This window comes from Garra rufa, chromosome 3 (assembly GCF_049309525.1).
Source record: "Garra rufa chromosome 3, GarRuf1.0, whole genome shotgun sequence".
Taxonomy (NCBI): Eukaryota; Metazoa; Chordata; class Actinopteri; order Cypriniformes; family Cyprinidae; genus Garra; species Garra rufa.
Window position 1 is genome coordinate 41,970,135 of NC_133363.1, and position 20,949 is coordinate 41,991,083.

General features: G+C 35.9%; 2 protein-coding genes across 2 annotated transcripts in view; one reads left to right on the forward strand and one right to left on the reverse strand.

Annotated features, from left to right (window-relative positions):
* Nucleotides 1-1,671: 1,671 nt before the first annotated feature.
* lin7c (lin-7 homolog C (C. elegans)) lies at nucleotides 1,672-15,584 on the forward strand. The gene is made up of 5 exons (XM_073836173.1): nucleotides 1,672-1,795; nucleotides 2,655-2,773; nucleotides 9,435-9,506; nucleotides 10,791-11,000; nucleotides 12,273-15,584. The coding sequence occupies exons 1-5, from the start codon at nucleotides 1,759-1,761 to the stop codon at nucleotides 12,438-12,440; spliced, it is 606 nt and encodes a 201-aa protein (XP_073692274.1). The 5' UTR covers nucleotides 1,672-1,758; the 3' UTR covers nucleotides 12,441-15,584.
* A 3,388-nt stretch (nucleotides 15,585-18,972) lies between these two features.
* Nucleotides 18,973-20,949, reverse strand: part of mybpc3 (myosin binding protein C3) — a 39,575-nt gene continuing 37,598 nt past the window's right edge. Inside the window, exon 33 of the mRNA XM_073836174.1 lies at nucleotides 18,973-19,318. Within this exon, the coding sequence (XP_073692275.1) occupies nucleotides 19,287-19,318 (32 nt within the window). The 3' untranslated portion in view covers nucleotides 18,973-19,286. The remainder of the gene's footprint in view (nucleotides 19,319-20,949) is intronic.

Genomic DNA, 20,949 nt, shown 5'->3' on the forward strand with positions numbered 1-20,949 from the left:
TTCAAAGGCTGTTATCAGACAACAGAACAGAAACGGTCTGACACTGATACACTGCCACAGATAAGAGAAAACGCAGGAGTTTCATCTGTTTATGGTAAGTATCTCACTCCATCATAAGTACGTGGACAGGGCAATAAAGAAAGGATGCTCATGCAGAAAGACACAATAAAAGATCGTGGGTACGTCTTTCTCAACAAACACACCATTTACTGGAATCAAATCAAGCACCATAATGTTGATTCAACAAAGAAGCATGGTATAGAAACTATAATAATAATAATAATATCTCATTATAGCCTTCTTTACTGCAAAACGCAACCATATACAGCAATGGTGACTGGACTACATAAGGAAATAGACAATACGACATTCTCCTGGTGCATTTTACCCGAGAAACATCTTGCATGACTGAGTTATTTTTGTGAGGTTCAGATTTTCCCCAGTTCAAAGTAGTCCTTGGTAAGACCCAGCAGGGCCCTGTCCCATTTGCTACAGAAGTAGGCCACTCTATTCTCTTTTTCCCTTTCTACAATACCAGCAACTAAACTCCTAGAATCACTGTTTTAGCAAGCCAGTCCAGTTTGTCCTGTGGTTTTGTTAAAATATGAGAATATCAAAGAAGGAAGAAACTAACAGAGCAAAATACAGTGTCTAATGATAATATAAAACAATTGAAGAGCTAGGTAAAAGAATTACAGTCAAAATAGTATATTGCTTGGTTAAAAACATAAAAACAGTTTAATTTCGCATATTCTGAGCCTCATATATGTGACCGTGGACCACAAAACCAGTCTTAAGTAGCACGGGTATATTTGTAGCAATAGCCAAAAACACATAGTACGGGTCAAAATGATCAATTTTTCTTTTATGCCAAAAATCATTAGGATAATAAGTAAAGATCATGTTCCATGAAGATATTTTGTACATTTCTTTCCGTAAATATATCAAAACTATTTAATTATTAATATCTTCATTTGGAGATTCCAGACTTTCAAATAGTTGTTTCTCTCCAAATATTGTCCTATCCTAACAAACCATACATCAATGGAAAGCTTATTTATAAAGCTTTCAGATGTATAAATCTCAAAAAATTAACCCATATGACTGGTTTTGTGGACCAGGGTCACATTTGTAGATAAATCATCTTTAAATAGTGTTTTTATTCATTAAAAAACCGAAATGAAATGTTTTCATTTTTTTATCTGTGCATTTGTTTGATAGAATAAACGATGAAACCATATCATCTAAAACCTATACAGAAAACCAGATCAATATTTTATTGCATGGCACAGCTGTGTTCACTAGGGGCATTATCTAATAAACAATACAATGGTATTTACACGAACATTTGCAACTAATATAGGAAAGCAAAACTTTAAAATGATTAGAATGTAAGTGAATAAAATGATGACAGAAATTCTACTGTACAGTAAGTTGTGTCAAACAGTAAGCTATACTTTACCTGTAACTATATTTACAATATAGTACCTTATGCTTAAATATATATTCATCAAATATAATACAATAAAATGTATTTTAAAATATATTTCCTCGGGCTGCTCATAATAAAAGTGTGTTTGTTATGGTATGTAAAGTGTCTGCACAGAAGCAGCGCAGGAATGACGCTCTCGACTCGTCCTGTAAGCTTTTTGCATTAGCCATAGCGCTTAAGCTCGGCTAGCTAACAGCAACAAACACAGCAGCCGAGACGTGAGTTTGGAGCTTTCGCCAAACGCAAACTCAATATCCAGGGCTAAAATGGCCTCTTTAGGAGAACCTGTGCGTCTGGAAAGAGGTAAGCCGCTCACCGAAACCCTTTCCGTTTAATATAACGCTCGGGAGGTTGTGTAAACCACGCTTTTTGCTCTTTACATGCCGCTGTCACTTCATGAGGATGGATTAGTGGACGACAGCGAGCTAGCTGCCATTCACAGTATCAGTTCATTCGTAATATTCAGTAAATTCCACTACGTTTACGAACATGTGACAAATTAATCGTTTTCTGTCGTTAAAACGGCGTGTTTACGTTCATGGAAAGCCAAACATTAGGCTAGCTGTCAGAAGCAGTAATCTTTTGTGAGCACTGTTAGCATGGCCACTCCAGGACAGTGTTAATGTCAGAGATCAGTGGATTTGATGGTTTCTGGCGGTTTATAACAGTGTTTCAGTGACATTCTGACAGCCAGCATCTTATTTGTAGTCCAGTTGACAGTTTATGGGGTTTTATATTGTAAAGAGTGAGCGTTGGCTAGTAGATTAGCAAAAGCGCTGATTTATTATGATTAGAGAACTTTCCGTCTGCCATTGTGATATTCATATCTTAAATAGTCTGTACAAACAAATAATAAAACATTTTCTGAATTAAGATACATAAGTTATTTCTGTGGCTGAAGGTGAGAACCAATATCCTTTTTAGTTGTAATTTAGACTTTTGATACCAGTACCTGCAAATCACGGTGGCAAAATAATAATAAAAACATATGAGGGCAAATATTTTTTTTTAATATGTGTTAACTTTATCAGAATGTAATATAATGAGCTTTTTTTTATTAAACAGATATTTAGTCAATGACAGCATCTTCAGATTGAATGATGCAAATGATAATCCACGGCCTTGGTCTTGCCCTCATTGTTTTGCATATGTACTTTTCCAGACATATCTCGTGCAATTGAGCTGCTGGACAAACTCCAGAGAACAGGGGAAGTGCCTCCCCAGAAGCTGCAGGCACTGCAGAGGGTTTTGCAGAGCGAATTCTGCAATGCCGTACGGGAGGTAAGGGTGCCAGCGTCTGATTTAAATGCATTCAAATGAAATGCAAGAGCTGATGTAATATTGTAAATCATGAGTGTAAAGAAATGAGGGCTGTTTTGTCTTGTTCACCTGTGTAGGAGTAAATCTGGTAAATATGCAAACATTTTCACAAACATTTCTTTGAAGTGTGTAATTCAAGTCTCATTGTACTTGAAATATTGGTCATAATTTTAGGCCATTTGGTTGATATGACCATTCGGAAAAGATTGATGATGAAAATACAGTACCTTTATTTGTGCTTCAAAGTAGTTAATTTTTAATATTATGTTGCACTGTGGCATTTTGCTCAGTACGTTGTATAGACAGCAAGACTTATGAAATCTGAAATACAGTCTGCATACAATCATTTTCACTAACAAATGTGACCCTGGACCACAAAACCAGTCATAAGGGTCAATTTTTTTTTACATTTTTACAATTATAAAAAGCTTTCAGTTGATGTATGGTTTGTTCGGATCGGACAATATTTGCCTGAGATACAACTATTTGAAAACCTAAACCTAAAAAATCTAAATACTGAGAAAAGGTTGTTCAAATGAAGTTCTTAGCAATGCATATTACTAATCAAAAATTACGTTTTGATATATTTACAGTAGGAAATTTACAAAATATCTTCATGGAACAGGATCTTTACTTAATATCCTAATGATTTTTGGCATAAAAGAAAAATGATTTTGACCCATACAATGTGGTTTTGGCTATAGCTACAAATATACCTTTTCTTCTTAAGACTGGATTTGTCGTCCAGGGTCACAAATAATGACTTTCCAGAAAAAAATTAATTTACAAAAAAAGTAGGAGCAACTAAAACCATACATATGCAAAAAATCATCAACATACAGGTCCTTCTCAAAAAAATTAGCATATTGTGATAAAGTTCATTATTTTCTGTAATGTACTGATAAACATTAGACTTTCATATATTTTAGATTCATTACACACAACTGAAGTAGTTCAAGCCTTTTATTGTTTTAATAATGATGATTTTGGCATACAGCTCATGAAAACCCAAAATTCCTATCTCAAAAAATTAGCATATTTCATCCGACCAATAAAAGAAAAGTGTTTTTAATACAAAAAAAGTCAATCTTCAAATAATTATGTTCAGTTATGCACTCAATACTTGGTCGGGAATCCTTTTGCAGAAATGACTGCTTCAATGCGGCGTGGCATGGAGGCAATCAGCCTGTGGCACTGCTGAGGTGTTATGGAGGCCCAGGATGCTTCGATAGCAGCCTTAAGCTCATCCAGAGTGTTGGGTCTTGCGTCTCTCAACTTTCTCTTCACAATATCCCACAGATTCTCTATGGGGTTCAGGTCAGGAGAGTTGGCAGGCCAATTGAGCACAGTAATACCATGGTCAGTAAACCATTTACCAGTGGTTTTGGCACTGTGAGCAGGTGCCAGGTCGTGCTGAAAAATGAAATCTTCATCTCCATAAAGCTTTTCAGCAGATGGAAGCATGAAGTGCTCCAAAATCTCCTGATAGCTAGCTGCATTGACCCTGCCCTTGATAAAACACAGTGGACCAACACCAGCAGCTGACATGGCACTCCAGACCATCACTGACTGTGGGTACTTGACACTGGTCTTCAGGCATTTTGGCATTTCCCTCTCCCCAGTCTTCCTCCAGATTCTGGCACCTTGATTTCCGAATGACATGCAAAATTTGCTTTCATCCGAAAAAAGTACTTTGGACCACTGAGCAACAGTCCAGTGCTGCTTCTCTGTAGCCCAGGTCAGGCGCTTCTGCTGCTGTTTCTGGTTCAAAAGTGGCTTGACCTGGGGAATGCGGCACCTGTAGCCCATTTCCTACACACGCCTGTACACGGTGGCTCTGGATGTTTCTACTCCAGACTCTTCTCCACAATCTTCCTCAGGGTCCGGTCACCTCTTCTCGTTGTGCAGCGTTTTCTGCCACACTTTTTCCTTCCCACAGACTTCCCACTGAGGTGCCTTGATACAGCACTCTGGGAACAGCCTATTCGTTCAGAAATTTCTTTCTGTGTCTTACCCTCTTGCTTGAGGGTGTCAATGATGGCCTTCTGGACAGCAGTCAGGTCGGCAGTCTTACCCATGATTGCGGTTTTGAGTAATGAACCAGGCTGGGAGTTTTTAAAAGCCTCAAGAATCTTTTGCAGGTGTTTAGAGTTAATTAGTTGATTCAGATGATTAGGTTAATAGCTCGTTTAGAGAACCTTTTCATGATATGCTAATTTTTTTGAGATAGGAATTTTGGGTTTTCATGAGCTGTATGCCAAAATCATCAATATTAAAACAATAAAAGGCTTGAACTACTTCAGTTGTGTGTAATGAATCTAAAATATATGAAAGTCTAATGTTTATCAGTACATTACAGAAAATAATGAACTTTATCACAATATGCTAATTTTTTGAGAAGGACATGTAATGTTAAATTTGATCATTTCATCATATAAAGTGAAAGAGCAAGAAAAGTAATGTGTAATACCTTGAGCTGTGAGGTTTCTTTGTATAAAAGTGCAGATACGCACATGTACACCTGGATGGTGAGAGGTCTGTACTCTGGATCTGTATAAAAGGTGTTTATTGCGTTTGATCTGGTTTTGAGGAGCACATGTCTTTAGAAAGTGTCGTGTTTGCTGAGAGTGATGAAAGGCTGTGAAGAAAAGGTTGTGTGAAAGTCCTTATATGGATCTGATTTTGGCATGTTTTATGCAAATAACACCTCAGGCACAAGAATACTCCAAATTAATTAAAATTAGAACAAGTTTAAAAGCAAGTTGATGTCAATTAGCTTGATTTTGTTTTTGTTAGAGCTTCTCCTGTGTAAACAAAGCCATGCAATTATTAATGAATGAGACAGACTGTCTTAAAAAATCAAAGAATGGAATCAAAGAATGACAGACCAGTGATTTAAAAAAAAGAGATGGATGGAAGTTGCTTCATGCTCACCAACCCCCCTTTTCGCTCAAGTACTTGGCTCATTTACTCAAGTCGTTATGAGTGAAATCGCCCTGATCGCTAATGCTTATGACACAGTGCTCATTAGTGTAGTACATGGGTAGTTATTGTTGTGCAGAAGGACTGGATACTGGATATTGATTCTGATGTCCGCAAATAGCATCAATCCATTTGTCTGTTTCAGACTGGGCATAAAACTCAGCTGTAGTGTTCTGTTGCCCATGTAGTGAATCTAAGACTGTTGGCACTTGACTGGTCTCCTCCCTGCTGCTTGGTCATCTGTCGCACTCACTGAAGACTCTGAAGCCTCAGCACAAGTGATGCTCACAGCAGAGATGCTGTTCTTTGCCTTGCGTGAGAGCCTAGATTAAAGCAGGGGTTTCTGAATGCAAACATTTGTTTGCATGGGTTTAAAGAGGTTTTGAATAGAGTTAATCATGCTCCTGATAGTGTCTACAAATCTAGACACGCACCTGAAGTTATTTGTGCTCTGTCATAAACTGTATTTTTTAGTTTTCACCAACAATCTCAAAGAGGTGTTTATTTATTATTTTTTGGTAAGTTAAAACAAAATAACGTCTTGTCACTGTTGAATTTTTTTGTAGTGATGCTTTGGTTACATAATTATTTTCATGTTATAGCTGGTAACTGCTAAATGTCAAATATAAAACTTCTATACATTCTATACAAATATTAAAATGTAACATTATAATATACAGTATGAAAAGTAGATACTCATTTTGAGGTATACTAAATATTAAATGTAATGGCAAATGTAATAAATAATGTGATTCATGAATAATGCTATTAGTCTAGTTTTCAGGGTTATATAATCCTTCAGAAATCATTCTAATATGCTGATTTGGTGATTAAGAAATATTTCTTCATCTTATTATTTTTATTATTAAATTCGTTTTTTTCCCCCAGATTGCTTTGATAAAGAAGTTTAAAATAATGGCATTTATTTAAAATAGAAATAAATTCTAACATTAAATATCTTCATTGTCACTTTTGATAAATGTAATGCATCTTTGCTGTATAAAAGTATTAATTACAGTGTATACCAGGCGATTTTGGATAATTAATTGTATAATATCTAATATTGACTGATATTAATAATTGGAAAAAAATTGTATTGTCAAATTACTGGTGTAATGTGCATTACTAATTATTTAATACTAATAAAACTGTTTTGAGTTTTAATAGTATTTAGTTCAGTTGCTTGAATGTAGTAGGTCCTTGTGAATTCTGTTTTTTTTTTTCTAAATTCAGTTGAATTTTTTCTGGATTCATTTTTTTCCCCTGTTTTTTTAGACTCTGTTTTAATGGTTCAATTAAACAATATTAATCAAACAATTTACAATTTAAGTATATAAACCACAATTTTCTTTAAGTTCAACAAAACACATTTTAATGCCCTATGAAATTTCTTCAAATTTAGTTTTATTTTTATCAAATTCTGTGTTTTTCATAAATTTTCTGCATTAGATTTCGATAGTTTTATTAAATTGTAATAATCAAAAGCATCTTTAATTAATAGGTTTTATTTCAAAAAAAGTGTTATTTTATTTATTTATTGTGTATTTATATTTGTCTGGTGAATAAGTAAATAATTTCTCTGGTAAATATTCCTTAAAAGTAATGTTTTAATAATAATTTTATTATTATTAGTAGTAGTAGTAGTACTATCATTACATTAAGTAAGATATACTATCACAGTTTTTAACACCTTAAGTGGGCCCAATGGCGCTCTTTTTTTCCGTCTTTTTTCATCCCAAAATTTGGTTATCATCATAAATTATATCTCATTTGAAAGCCTAAAACCTCAGAATTCATTCTGTGTAAACTATTTTTAAATCAGACATTGCTTTACCATGGAAATGGTAACATTTTTTAGCAGTCTCCTCCCCTTAGTGGGTGGAGTCAAGTGTCATATTACAAATTGTATTATGGGCTTTTAGAATCAAACTTTATAATCTTGACAAAATACATATCGTTGGAAAAGGTCGGAGTCTCAAGATTTCATATTTGGTGGTTATTTTTTGATAAAAGTAATATTGACTGAGAAATTTAGACATTTGTGACAAAGAAATGCATAAAAAATTTCAATAAAGGTTTTGATGGCACCCGGTGGCTGTTATAATGCCTAAATAAAATCTCACAGAAACCTAGATTTTTTTTTCTATCAACCTCAAATTTGGCACATAACTTATTTAGACATACGGCTTTAATTTTATAGCAGTTTTGGATTAAAAAATATTTGGTAAAATATTTATTTTATATAAAATAAACAAAAATGGTACAGCGCATTTTCTTTACAGTAAATTTAAACTTCTATAACTTTGATACTTTAATATTTTGAAAAGATCCTACTTCTGCAGTAATCTGCAGATTATCTTCTTTAAAAAAAAAAAAAAGAGTCCAACCCTAGGTCTGTATTCCAGAACGTTGTGTTCAAAAATGGGGGGGTGACACTTAAAAGGGTTAAAGTTAAACCAAGCTGTTGCTGTGAAGACCTTTATGACAATAGTTTTTTCTCAAAAAACACTGTAAAATGCTCATGAAATGACTCTCAGAGCAGTTCTAGAAACTGTTTATGTGTTCATGTACTCACATATTGAGGCAGGAGAGGCTGAAAACACTGCAAACATCCATGACATTCTACGTTATACAGGAAAATTCCATTTTTATGACTGGACTCCGCAATTACATCCACATTTTCCACATCAAGGAAATCATAGGGTCCTAATGTAGTTTTAAAAAGGGTACTATTATTTTTTTTTCTCTAAACTGTTAAGTGTGAATCGTGCTAAAATGCATCGTTAGTTTACATAAACTCCAGGGAAGTTTAATTTGCTTCCAGTCCTTCACTTATAGCCCTACACAGTCTTATTACACTGGCCTCTGGATGGACAAAGGAATCTATATTCTACATGTTTTGTGATTCCAAGGCCACCCATGTCTTCTTTTGAAATCCTTGTTAGGAAAGATTCACAATCTTAGTACATAATAAATAATTTTCCACTACTCTTATTGTGCCGAAAAAAATACCCTTGCTGTGAAAAGCACCTGCGTGAATGACACCGGTACGCTAAACGATATATGCATACCGACCCACTTCAAGCACTGCTGGGATCTAATAAAACTGTAGTTAGGTTTTTTCTGATGACTGTTGTTACAGCTAACAGAACAACATATCCCGGGCATATTGTATACTTGTTGTGAACATTCTGGGAGTTTTGTTGATCTTCTTCTTGTAGTTGTGGCTGCTGTGACCATAGACTAAAACAGGTAGCGCAGACACAAAAATGGCGGTGATAAAGTACAGTGACGTCACATGGTCCCTATGGATACCATATCCTCTTAATGCTGTGGCATTCCACTCACCAATTATAGCTGGTTTAAGACACACTTGCTGTTTTACTGGTGGCTGTTCACTGAAGATCTGATACAGACGAGTGTGATTTATTTAAAGCTTTTTAAGGGTGAATTACTTTTCACAAGTAATTTAGCTGTGGCTGAACTGAAATGGATCTGGGAAACTGCCTCCTGTTCTGGAAATCTGGTTTAAATTGTACATCTGGTTTTTGCTTACCTGGTAGTTTAAGACTTCAGAAGTTGTGGTTGTATTGTATTTGTGTGTTTAAGTAATTCACACAGTGTTCCCTGTCATTTTCAGGTATATGAGCATGTGTATGAGACAGTGGACATAAATAGCAGCCCAGAGGTGAGGGCAAATGCAACAGCAAAGGTAAGTCATTGTATATCTTCTAAATGAATAGACAGAATTTTAGAGTATTCCGCGAACTATTTTTAGAGCGAACATTGTCCGACAGTTAATCTCATTATCTGATTGGCTTGGTTGTAATGCCTTCTCTTAACACCAGACTGATGGACCTAAAATATATGTGCATCTTATTTGTGGCATTTTGCTATTTACACTTTTTTTTTTTTTGGATAGATTTTATGATGTATACACAATTAATGTATACATTAAATATACATTAAATAATTATTATAGTTATTTATAAAATATTTAAACTTCATATGTGACCCTGGACCACAAAACCAGTCATAAGTAGCACGGGTATATTTGTAGCAATAGCCAAAAATACATTGTATGGGTCAAAATTATTGAATTTTTCTTTTATGCCAAAAATCATTAGGGTATTACATAAAGATCATGTTTCATGAAAATATTTTTTACATTTTCTACCGTAAATATATCAAAACTTAATTTTTGATTAGTAATATGCATTGCTAAGAACTTAATTTGGACAACTTTAAAGGCAGTTTTCTCAATATTTAGACTTTTTGCACCCTCAGATTCCAGATTTTCAAATAGTTTTATCTCGGCCAGATATTGCCCTATCCTAACAAACATACATCGATGGAAAGCTTATTTAGTCAGCTTTCAGATTATGTATAAAACCTCACCATGTTTTTGAACCTCACCAAGACGTACATTTATTTGAACAAAAATACAGAAAAAATTAAATGGTAATATTGTGAGCTTTTATTACAATTTAAAATAACACATTTTTACAATACTAAAACCTTTTTTTTTTTTCATTAATATATTTTAAAGTTTAATTTAATTTTCGACAAAGCTAAATTTTTAGGTGCTTTTACAGCAGTGTCACATGATCCTCATTTTGATTTGATTTGGTGCTCAAGAAACATTTCTTATGAACATCAGTGTTGAAAACAGTTGTGCCGCTTAGTGTTTTGGAGTAAAACCATGATATAGTTTTTTTTCATTACTGGGAAGTTTAAAAGAACAACATTTTTGGTAAATCAATTTTATTGTAACTTTTATATATTTACTGACACTTATGATCCATTTATTGAGTGCTTCCTAAAAAAAGTATTAATTTCATTAAACTAAAATTCTATTGACCCCAAACTTTTGAGTAACAGTGTGTACATATGTGTTTATATGAAATGTGTGCATATGCACACTTACTGCCATTGCAAATTGTGTTTATGGCATTCATAAGTGTTTGATTTATGACCATCTTCACTCCGTTCCCAGGCTACAGTGGCTGCATTTGCAGCCAGTGAGGGTCATTCTCATCCACGTGTGGTAGAGCTCCCTAAAACAGAGGAAGGACTGGGGTTCAACATCATGGGTGGGAAGGAACAAAACTCACCAATCTACATCTCCCGCATCATTCCTGGAGGTATCGCCGATCGGCACGGCGGCCTGAAGAGAGGAGACCAGCTACTGTCTGTTAATGGAGTGGTATGTACCTAGCTATAGCTTTGTAGACCAACATACTTAACAATAACAGACAGACAGACAGATATATATATATATATTTTTTTTTTTTTACGTCTATATCACCCGAAAATGAAAATTCTGTCATTAATTACTCACCCTCATGCCATTCCAAACCCGTAAGACCTTCATTCGTCTTCGGAACACAAATTAACTGGCAAACTGCAATGTTCAAGGCCCAGAAAGGTAGTAAGGGCATCATTAGAATGGTCCATGTGACATCAGTGGTTCGACCGTGATGTTATGAAGCTACAAGAATACTTTCTGTGTGCAAGGAAAACTAAAATAACTTCACAAAGAGGATTACTCGCAAATGTTTTGCCCAGCCTTACTTATTTGAACCAGAATATACAGACGATGAACTAAGAGAGATGGCCGTTCTACGTCAAAACGCCTACTCCTGTGTCAGCAGCACCACACAAATGCATTGCATGCAAATAATTTGTAATGTGAGAAAAATGTTGACAGGCACACTCACAGTAAAGTAATATATATTTAAAGTAAAGCTGTTGTGTGATTTCAGTTGGACTAAAGCATTTACATGACATGAAAAAAATAATACACTACCAGTCAAATTTTTTAAACAGTAAGATATTTAATGTTTTTTTTTTTATATCATCATTTTATTTAATGTGATTTATATCACCACTCACATCAGTGTCAGTGATCCTTCAGAAATCATTCTAATATGCTGATTTGCTGTTCAATAAACATCTTTTATTATTATTATTATCAATATATAAAACTGTTGAGTACATTTTTTACAGGATTCTATGATGAATAGAAAGATCCAAACATCAGCATTTATCTGAAATAAAAAGCCTTTGTAACATTATACAGTTCACCATTCAGTATAATATTTGTTTTGGAAAATACATTATAGAAATGAAAACTTTAATTGAGCAAGGATGCTTTGAATTGGTCAGCAGTGATAATTTATAATGTTACCAAATATTTCTATTTTAGATAAGTGCTGTTCTTCTGAACTTTTTATTCATCAAAGAAACCTGTAAAATTCTGCTCAGCTGTTTTGTAAAAATATTTCAAAATTATACTGTTTTTGCTGTACTTAAATAAATGCAAGCTCGGTGAGCAGAAGAGACTTATTGAAAAAAAAACTATAAAAATCTTACTGTTCAAGAACTTTGACTCAGGTAGTGTATATATACTCCTCTTTTTTTTTTTGTTGTTGAAAATTTAACTTTGAAGTGCATCTAAACTTTTTGTGTCTTTCAGAGTGTAGAAGGAGAGCACCATGAGAAAGCTGTGGAGCTGTTGAAGGCTGCTCAGGGTACAGTGAAGCTGGTGGTACGGTACACCCCTAAGGTCCTGGAAGAGATGGAGTCGCGCTTTGAGAAGTTGAGGTCTGCCAAACGCCGGCAACAGAACAACTACCCCCAGTAGGGCGTCTCGCCTGAGCCCTCCGCCCCTCCCATCTCTCTCTCTCTCTTTCTCCGTCATTGTCTTTAATTCTTCTGCCATCTGTCTTCCTCGTTCACACTCGCTCACCCCCTTTCTCCAGCCAGAGATTAGCCACATGTTTGGCACTCCTTTTTGTGAAAATTTTCTAAATCCTCACCTCCTCAACAGTTTTTTAACGGTCTTTTCACACACTTCTTTCTCATAGCATGAACACTACTACATTGGCTCTGGATGTTGTCACATAGACATCACACACACATGCACTACTGGTGCATTACCAAGAATGTACTGTCATTTGGGATGTTGATTAGTCAGATATGCAAGGGGACCATTGCAATGTTCAACTCCTGAGGTGTTCTGAATGAAAATGTCAAAAAAGTGCCTCAAGAGATTTACAAAAAAGTCTGCAGCCCCCACTATGTCCCATCGTAGGCTGTTTTATGGTCCAAGCACAAATGAGTGAACACTACCACCTTGTTAAAATGCTAAATGACTGTAAGTTTCATCCTCTCAAAATAGCAGTGTATCATTGATGGAAGGGTTTATGATGTAATATCATGTTTGCTTTTCTTACTCTTTGCCCACAGAAAAAGGAAAAGTCCATCTGAAATATGTTAAAATCTCATTTTGAGTCTCCAGAGAGAGTGGTGACACAAGCATCCCATCAGTACTGCTGTTTCAAACACGAAATGTCAGCTGTAAATATACAAAAAAAGACTGATATCCCTTACTGACCCAAACGGATTGACTCCTCACATCATGTTTATAGTACAAACTGACACCTTTGTGACAGAAAAATGCAGTGAAATTTACAGTAACTGGCATTTCTGCTCTATTAGGTTCAACATCTGCAAGAACATTAAACTATTTGGGTTTGTTTAGACTCTTTAAGAACCACAAACATGTTACGTATGCTCCCGATTGCTCCATTTAAACAGTCAGATCAGAGGAGATGCTTGTGGCACTGTTTGGGTGTTAGATAAATAGAAATAACTGAAAATACAACTTTTTTTGTAGCACATGCCCCTTAAAGCACACAGAAACACAATTTGGAGCAGTCGCTAGCTCTTATTCAGGCTTGCGTTCCAGTTTTTGTTTGTAGAATTTAAGATTTTAATTGAAATCCTCACAGCAGAAACACTAAGTTTAAAACCGCAGGGGGAGTTTTATTGTTTTATGGCTTGGTTTTAATCGTCTGTTGTTTCATAACGCTTTCTGAATGTTAATGTGGCACTTGCCTTTCAGTCAGCTGTGGGTCCATATGTTGCACCCAGTTCACGCTGATTATTACAAAGATCTGCATCATGTTTCAGAATCAGTTCACTTAAATGGTTATATTAGCATATCATGAGGTAGCAACGGAGCATAATGCTAGCAAAACAGCAATGAATGCATAAATGAATGTTAAAGAATACCAACCTTAATCTCCATTCATTATACAGTTGAAGTCAAAAGTTTACATACACCTCGCGGAATCTGCAATTATTTGACCAAATACCAAGAGGAATCGTACAAAATGCATGTTGTTTTTTATTTAGTACTGACCTGAATAAGATATTTCACATAAAAGACATTTACATATAGTCCATGAGAGAAAATAATAGTTGAATTTATAAAAAGTTGTCCTTAGTATGAAAAGAGGGGTCTCAGAATCACACAGTCATCCTTGGTGAAAAATGCTGAACAACCAAAGAATTTGTGGGACCTGAAGCACTTTTTCTGAAGAACAGTAGGCAGTTTCACTGTTCAGGACAAACAAGGGACTCATTACTAAAAGAAAAAAAAAAGATCTGGATCATTTAGGTAACAACACGGTATTAAGAATCAAGTGTATGTAAACTTTTGAACAGTCATTTTTATAAATTCAACTATTATTTTCTAATTCGGACCTTATGTAGACATCTTTTATAGGAAATATCTTATTCAGCGAAGTACAAAATAAAAAAGAACATGCATTTTGTGTGACGCCTATTATTTTGGTAAAATAATTAACATTTTGCAGATTCTGCAAGGTGTATGTAAACTTTTGACTTAAACTGTATATGATGCATGTCTAAATGAAGCTCAAGTGAATTTTCTATTAATTGGTGCTGTCATTTTCATTTATTTTGTCCTGTTTTTTTCCAGGTTCCTTTTTTGATCAATAATTTTTCTGAAAAGTCAGTAATTTAAAAGAGATGCCAATCTGGAGCTGAGATTTTATCAAGTCTTCTCCAGACACTTCAGTGGCAAAAATGCAGTCCTGTTACATTCATTTTCTATGATTTAATTGACTTTTTTTTTTTTTTTGGTTAAATTATGATATGTCAAGATCCATGTTTTAAAAGTAGTTTCACACTGCACTTTCTCTTTGTACTCATTTTCACATGTTAAAAAATGCAACACGCTTGATGTATTTTTAACCTCAAATGCAGGTATTTTCAGTGTCTGACAAGCTTGGAAAAAAACAGTCTATTTTTCTCAGTCTCTCATAAAATATTTAACGTGTCTAATTATAGAGGCCCATGACTCACCCCGAGCTGTGAGATACGTAGGTGTTTTGGGGGTGAGAGATAAAAGGGAGGTCTGATGTCTTGCATGAAGGAATCATTTGTGTTATTGACAAAAAAGAAGCATCAAGAATCAAGCGATCTCTTTCCTTTCTTTGGTGCTCCGGTTGGTTCTTTCAACAATATCATGAAGTTTAAAGCATCGTGTATGACAAGAGCAATAATGAGACATGATCCGTTTCCTGTCAGCATCATCTCAAACAGGTTACTCACTCCACACTCATCCTTGGAGTTGTCCACAGGGGGGCTGACTAACTATTTTTATAACCATTTTCTTTTGATATTTTACCCCTTTTTGATAAAAGTGATTTTTCTCTGGAGATGCTTTGTATTGATTTATCTTGACCACATTCTCCCTGTGATTCAGGTAACAAGACCAAATTTGCATCCGTTCTGGGAGCTCTTTCGGTGTCTGGTCAGCTAGTTTGGACTGTTTTTAAGAAACTGTTGTTTTATTGTATTATTTGACGTTTCTGTCCTGCTGTATTGTGTTACATTAATGTAGATGTATAAAGACTGATCAAAGTGATTTGTTTTGAGGATACAGAGTTTAAATATACTGTGGGTTTAAATCTTGTGTGTGTGTGTGTGTGTGTTTTATTTTTTTTAAATGTGTTTAAATGAGAAAAGGCAAGCTGTATCGTTTAACCAAACCAGTACGCATTTACCTAAACACTAGAGGGCGCTGCAGGACAACGCAGTTAGAATTAGTTGCTGGTCTGTCTTTTTTAAACTATTTAAACACGTAAAATGATCAACTAAATAATTGCTATTTAATCGTTTAAAAATGATATATGATTACAGTCTAATATAAAACCTCAGTGACCAGGTTCAAATGTGCAAGCAAGACAGAGTGGCAACATTCGCATCAGTTCTGTGTCTTAATGTAATGGCACACGGTCACAGACCAATAAACACACTCTCGAGGGATTTGTCAGCCCAATTTAGTTTCTTGTCAACGTTGTCATCGACTGTGTTTCGTCTGTCTCGGGTTGCATCTTTAAGACGGAGCCCGCACGTCACCGACACTGAAAGCCTTACTGATTAATAACATGTAATATAAAAACAATCCCTCTTCTGACAAGGTGTAGAGAGTTTGAACTGTGTTAATGAAGAAATATCGGCCTGCTGACCGTATTAATGAATGGATCTGTCATTCAAACGCACCCTCTGCATTTCCTCAGACTGTTTTGTAGTCTCGTGACGTCGATCCAGTCAGTGACTCCATTGAAAGATGTTTTTTTTTTTTTTTTTTAAAGCAAATTCGTTTTTAAAATTCTGAATTAGAAACGTATAAATGTTTTATTTCCACAAACACATACGGTTTGAAAAACTTTGGCCAGTACAATGAAAGAAATAGAAGTGTTTTCACGACGCGCATCATCAATCGGCCATTTTTGGCGGCACTTAACATAAACAATATACCACTGAACCAAAGGAAACTCGCATATTTTGTTGATTATTGCTACGGTCAATTATTGTCATGTTTTGGGCTGTACTAATCGGTCAGACCGAGAAGAACATTTATAGACTGCCAAAAGTTATAACAAATCAAGGAGAAGAGTGCAAAAAACAGTCTGAGGAACAAAAGGCGTTTGTGGTTGGCCAAATTGGACCAGGAATTCCGGGGCAAAAATCTTGACAACGTTCGTGTTTGTTCTGTTCATTTCAGGTCAGGTAGGTGATCAAATAATATGCTAATAGGGGAAAGTGGGGTGATTTGTGCCAGGGGGGAAGTAGTTCCACCCCTTGTTTCTAGAAAACCATAGAAGAAATTGGTCATGTGACCACATACTTTTGTAGAGCCATCCACCAAAAAAGAGAGACACATGGCATGAGGGCTAAGCACATTTTAGCTCAAAAAACTGTTTTTTGCCTTTCAAAGTAAAATTTATATGATCAAGGTTTTTTGATTGTTGCGTCTTAACAATTATAGACACGTTTGAAAATATTTCACGTATGTTTTAGTGCTTTAGTAGGCTACACAGTGAGTCTATAATGTTAGCTCTAAACTGCGGGATTATGCTCGTCTTTCAAAATTGTCGGTCTGGGGTAATTTGTGCCAAAGGGGCAGGGTTAAAGGATAACTGTTGCCAAAATGCAACCTGAGCTGTTTTTTTTTTTTTTTTACTGTAAACGAGACAAACTTATATCTAAAAGCATAATTACGACAAACGAGCCGTTTTTGAGATTGACCGTGATTTCGTTTTGTGGTCAGTGGCCGGTGAATGGGAATACTAGGGGCATACATTTGAGCGCATCAAAATATTATATTTTTACAACACTAAGAAGGCTCGACACACCATGACACTTTGCTCGAAGTATCGCCTGGGTCTCTACACATGAACTCGAGCATTGAGAACATTGTTTGTGTACACACAGTTTACTAAAAAGAAAGGTTTTGAACAACTCACTTTCACTGTTTGAGTTTCCGCTCTCGGCCGTCTTGCCAGTCAAGAGGTGTCGATCTCCGAGTGCGAGGATGGATAGCTCCTAAAGCATATTTCCATATAAATGCACGGCTAATTCGTTGTTGTAAAAATATCGATTTTGATGCGCTCAAATGTATGCCCCTAGTACTCCCATTCACCGGCCACTGACCACAAAACTAAATCACGGTCAATCTCAAAAACGGCTCGTTTGTCGTAATTATGCTTTTAGATATAAGTTTGTCTCGTTTACAGTAAAAAAAACAGCCCAGGTTGCATTTTGGCAACAGTTATCCTTTAAGTTGTGCCAGTGGGATGTTAAGTAATAGTCCGGATCTAGACCATCTAGACCAGGGCTGACCAACCCTGTTCCTGGAGATCTACCTACCTGCAGACTTTAGTTCCAGTCCTGCTCCAACACAGCTGTCTGTAATTATCACATGCTACCTAAGAGATTAATTAGCTGGTTCAGGGGTGTTTGATTAGGGTTGGAGCTGAACGTTGTAGGATGGTAGGGATTACTGTCATGGCTTCACTATAAAGTCACTTTGAGTAAAAACTGTATCTTTACCAACTATTAACTTTAGTTTGTCCAAATTTGTCGTTTTTCTGTGGTTTAGACAGCATCCCTGTTGAAAAAAAACAGCATATGCTGGCTAGGTAGGTTTTGATGCTGGTTTGCTGGTTTAAGCTGGTCTTTGCTGCTTTATGCTGGACCTTAGCTGAAACAAAGCCCACACAAATGCTCTTTAAGGACCAGCATAAACCAGGTAAGGACCAGCTAAAACCAGCATTCCAGCATCAAAACCTACCTTTTTTCAACAGATAAATTAGCAGAACAATGTATTCAGTAGTACATTAAGCGTGCAGTCCATGCTGTTGTATCACCAATATGGCTGTGTGTCCGGGTAACTGATCAAATTGTGACGCAAGTGCAAACCCTCTATAAAAGAAATACAGGCGTGCACAAGGACAGAGGCACAGCTGCTCAACTTTAATATGGAGAAGGCCATCCACGGTCATTTTGACACCTCGGCCATGCTGGCATGCCTGGGCCTCATTTCAAACATTTCATTCTCTCAAACCTGCCACCAAATTGCCACTGGAGAAAATTCCAGAACAAAGCCATGCAGGCCAGCCATGCTTTCTCTGCTCTCACTGATAATACCACTGAGTTGACGCTTCCAGATGGACTTTGTGTTGGCTTTGTTTCATTAATACCTGCTGCCTGTTGGTGCTTGGACATACTTTGAACCATGCGAGTGCCTAAAGAATGCATTTGACTGCCGTGCCATCGCTGATATAGACAGGAAAGTGCGTCAGCATGATGTCTGGAAACTTCGAGGAGACACCTGTCTGCCGCTCTCAGTGTGATTGTGGTTTCTCTGGTAATTAATAGCGTCTGCACGAGTGACGCATTTCAGTTCAAAGAAATCTCTTGAAATGAGGGGAAAAATGCAATCAAAGTGTTGAGGGAAAAACTGGCTAAAACTAGTTAAAATAAAAATGTAATGATGAAAAACCAGACAATAAGCATCAACAAAACTCTGCTTTATTTAGCATATCATCACATGTGGAGGGAAAATACTGGATCATTAGATCCTACAGCAGGGATCTTAAATACAATTACAGGAAATGAATCAAAATGACCACAAGCAATAAAAGAAAATCACACCTAAGCACGGACCATGGGATGCAAGTGAGAAATGGGGAGCACAAGCAAATGAAGAAAACCACTGAAACATTTCTTTGCTCTGTCATTTGATCACGGACATGTCATGGGATCAGTTTCAGGACAGAAGACAGAAAGAGGACAGTGTCACAGTTTCTCCAAACCCATTACGTCTCTCTCATTTCTTGATGTCTTCTTTTGTGACTTGAGCTGCGATGAAGTGAAAGAACCATTATTAGATTACGTGCTGCATTTACAAGGGGGGAAACACGCTACTACTGTAGAATTCTCTGAAGTTACCTTCAGTGATGTTCAAAATAATTCATTATACATCTGAGTGACCTACAACAAACCTGCTTGCATTTCAAAGCTACACCCTTAAAATGGATAAGACCATTTTGTTCATTTGAACTGTATTGGATATTGTGATGTTTTATGTTAATTTGAAATTAATTATTGGATAATTTCATACAGGATTACAAACCATGGGTTAGTGCACCTGTTGAAATAGTTTAGATATACATTACCATTCGTTAGTTTCAGGTCAGTCAGACTTTGTATTTTATTTTAGATTTTTACAATTATCATTCAACAAGGACGTTGAACCAAATCAGCATATGAGAATGATTTCTTAAAGGGATAGTTCACCCAAAAATGAAAATTCTGTCATTAATTACTCACCCTCATGTCGTTTCAAAACTGTAAGACCTTTGTTCATTTTCAGAACACAAATGAATATATTTTTGTTCAAATCCATGAGGTTTCTGACCCTGCATAGACACGTTTAAGGCCCAAAAAGGTAGTAATAACATCATTAAAATAGTTCTTGAGACATCAGAGGTTCATCTTTAATTTTATAAAGCTATGAAAATACTTTTTGCGGGTAAAAAAAAAAAGAAAAGAACTTTATTTTAAAATTTCTTCTCTTTCATTTGAGTCTTCAATACTCAACTTACTACCTTTCTGGGCCTTGAATGTGGTAGTTGCGCTGCTGTTTATGCAGGGTCAGAAAGCTCTCAGATTTCATCAAAAAATATCTTAATTTGTCTTCTGAAGCTGAAAAAAAAGTTGGACTGGTTTGGAACAACATGAGGGTAATTGTAATAAACAATTTGGATTGAAATCGTAGGAGGAGAATTCATGTGTGCATCAGGTGTTTTGGCTTTTTTAGAGGATGTGCAGCTGTGCATCCTTGCTTCTCTGAAAGCTTCCCTCCTTTACAGTGCTTTTAGAGAATTGATTTGTCCTTCATGATGGCAGAGTTCAATCGATTTTAGTATTGAGAAGCATCCAGACATGCTGGACTTGAGAAAGTGGAGTGCTTTGTTAGAGAAAGTGCAGGCAGTGTGGGTGTGAGGGCAACACATGAGCCATTGTCATGCTCACCTTGAACACATTTTACACACAGAGCAAACTTCAGCGTACTGTTTACTTATGATATGAGGGAGTGAGGGTGGTAGGGAATGTGAAGGGAAACAGGAAGTAGGGAGGAAGTATTAAAGGGATAGTTCACCCAAAAATGAAAATTGTATGTTTATCCTCTTACCCCCAGAGCATCCAAGATGTAGGTGACTTTGTTTCTTCAGTAGAACACAAATGAAGATTTTTAACTCAAACCATTGCAGTCTGTCATCATATAATGGCAGTCAATGGTTACCAAATCTTTAAGAGTAAAAAAAAACATACACAGACAAAACCAAATTAAACCCTTTGGCTTGTGACGATACATTGAGGTCTTAAGACACAATATGATCGGTCTGTGCAAAAAACTGAACAGTATTCATTATTTAATATATATAATAATATCATTATTTACCTCTGATCCACCACAACGTTCTACT